Consider the following 2,925-nt stretch of genomic DNA (forward strand, 5'->3'; position numbering starts at 1 on the left):
TTCCACTGTTTGAAGTGGTCATCTGTCCCATTCCTCAAATTTTGAAATGTACATCGTTAATAACCATCATCATGTCAAATGGTCAGATATTAATGTGATCATGACACATTTTCATGATCCAATTCAAATGTCTGTGTGAATTCTATAATGCAGATAGAACATATGAGTCATTAACAAGATACTGATTTACATACAAGGGAGTACCCTTAAATAACCTCTATGTGGCCAAACCTTACACAATCATTACAGCCAGAACTGTTGTGTTAGACATGTGTTTCATTATGATTTAAGAGTAGAAACTTCCACTGTAATCACTGTCTTAAAATAATGCTAAAATTATATATCAACTCATTAAATTATTAAGCATTTTCCTTTCATTATCTTGGAGTATGTTAAACAAATGTGGTTCACTGTAGAAGAGCATTTCCAAGATTCCCATGGGTTTATGTGGGCCAGACAGTTTAACTTATGATTGATTTCTATGGAGAATATGTCAAGCCTACAGCACTCTTTGGCTCCAACCTCTGTGGCTATCTATCCGTAGAGGGGCGGGGCAACACATGAAAATGCATTCCTCAAAGGTCTGGTTTCTCTATCATCCAACTCCATATTGCACCCTGCACTGGATATACAATAGAAATGCTACAAAGCCCAATGAATACAACTGTGTTGGATTAAAGATTGGCCGTTTTCAGCTCTATAAATAGTAGACAGGCGATTGAGGATATTTATCCCTGTAAGGGGAGCCGTTCTCAAGATTGGTTCAGAAACATTGAAATATCACCTGCAAAATTGGTTTTGCATGGATTAGCCCTGAAATATTATACAACAGCTTGCTGATAGTATTGGAAATCATACTGGAACCATAATATAGAAACTCAAATAGATAATATCATTGCATGAATCAGAAAAAAACACTCACTTCTTTTCGTTAAAGACTAATGTTTGCCTTATTTAGAACATTAGGGATACAATGATTTTTTATATCTTTTGGATTAAGACACTTGCATCATTCACATCACAGACATTCTTCAATGTAGAGAAAACTGTTAATGTTGAAAGGATGGTTATCTAGCGATGACCTCAATACACTCTAATGTAGTCTACATGTTATACATTTGGATTCTGTCACTTACTACTTATTGTCTCAGTAATACAACTTTATTTTATTTAAATGTTTCCCTTAATATCTTAAATAATGTACATTAATTATACATTCTACTCACTGTTTGATTGGAGCTCATCCAAAGTAAACTTATTTTGACCGACTGAAAACCGATACATAAATACACAGCACCTATGTATGTACAATCCCAGTCTCTGCTCTCTGATTTCCTTTTTAGTTAACATTGCCAACCAGCACAATCCGTACATCATGTCTTTTCTGTCACCAAAACAATGCAGTCTAAAGTCCAGAGATTTTTCTCCATCTGGATATTTACTGTTGCACCCATATTTTCGCTATTGTACTTTTTAGTGCCCCTTTCACTTCCTGGTTCCTAAGGGTGTATATCAGGGGATTTAACATTGGAATCACCACTGTGTAGAACACCGAAGCTACTCTGTCCTGATCCATTACATAACTTGATCTGGGTCTAAGATACATGAAAAAGACAGTCCCATAGAACAGAACAACACAGAAAAGGTGTGAGGAGCAGGTAGAGAAAGCTCTGCTCCTCCCCTCAGGGGAGTGTATTCTCATGATGGACAACACAATGTACATGTAGGAGATGCAGATAATAATGAAGCATGCAAACAAAAATGTGCCAGCCACAAATACCAGCAGTGCCTCATTAAGCGATGTGTCAGAGCAGGACAGTTTTAGTAAAGGAGGGATATCACAGTAGAAATGAGTGATCTTATTGGGCCCACAGAACGATAACATGAATGTACAACTTGTGTGTAGCACTGCAGTCATGAAGGCCACTATGTATGCACTGGCGGATAATAATATGCATGCTTGTTTGGTCATAATGCTAGTGTAGAGCAAAGGATTACAAATAGCCACATATCGGTCATAGGCCATAGACACCAGAAGAAACACATCAGTACTACCAATAAAAAGGAAAAAGAATAGTTGAGTTCCGCAACCGGACAGTGAAATAGCCTTTTTGTCTGAGAGGAAATTAGCCAACATATTTGGGGTGATAATAGAGGCGTAGCAGAGATCTACGAATGCTAGATTACTGAGAAGAAAATACATAGGAGTGTGAAGGCGTGGAAAGGTTCTGATGAGTGCCATAATGCTCAGATTCCCCAGAATGGTAATGATGTAAAATAGGAGGAACAACACAAACAGTGGAGCCTTCAGCTTGGGATCATCAGTCAGACCAAGAAGTATGAACTCTGTTACTGAAGTCCAGTTTTCTTCTTTCATCTGTCATGCAGGCAAGACCTGTCGGGGAAAGGATGCAATAATAATTATTGTTACATAAAACATGACAACAGAGCTGGTAAAATGCATTCAAAAGATCAAAAAAGAGATGCTAAAATACCTGCTGCATAAAATATCACAATGTTCACATTCCTGGTGGTGCTTTATCATGTATGCTTTTCCATTAGGCATGTACATGCGTTCTGTAGCATCTTTTATGGACTTACTTGATGTAAATCACTTTGTATTGGGCATAATGTACATGCAGACACTCGCCTCAAGAAAACTGTTTTCAAAGGTACGGGAACACACACAATTCAAATGTATTCAATGTCTTTAAAAACCTTCCTTCTTGGAATATGTTCTGCTGTGCACTATTTTTCATGAACTCACTTCCACCAATTGATGGATCGCCATGCAGCCAATAAAGCTCTCCCCCGAAATAAATATTTGCCATTGCAAAGAACTTCTTGAATTCTAATCAAACATTGTCAGATAACCTTGAGATTCATATTTCCTCAGGAAGCAAAGCTCTGAAAAGAGACACTTGG

At 37.5% G+C, this 2,925-nt stretch overlaps 1 protein-coding gene across 1 annotated transcript; it reads right to left on the minus strand.

Moving 5' to 3' along the window:
• Positions 1–1,438: 1,438 nt before the first annotated feature.
• LOC138514533 (olfactory receptor 5AR1-like) lies at positions 1,439–2,377 on the minus strand. The gene has a single exon (XM_069630000.1). It carries the CDS (start codon positions 2,375–2,377, stop codon positions 1,439–1,441), a length of 939 nt encoding a protein of 312 aa, XP_069486101.1.
• Between the last annotated feature and the right edge of the window lie 548 nt (positions 2,378–2,925).

The sequence above is a fragment of the Ambystoma mexicanum genome, chromosome 12 (genome assembly GCF_040938575.1).
Source record: "Ambystoma mexicanum isolate Mex_15411 chromosome 12, UKY_AmexF1_1, whole genome shotgun sequence".
Taxonomy (NCBI): domain Eukaryota; kingdom Metazoa; phylum Chordata; class Amphibia; order Caudata; family Ambystomatidae; genus Ambystoma; species Ambystoma mexicanum.

Bases quoted from the DNA above. Each gene is read 5' to 3' on its own strand.
- LOC138514533 (XM_069630000.1), bottom strand. From the start codon at position 2,377: ATGAAAGAAGAAAACTGGACTTCAGTAACAGAGTTCATACTTCTTGGT.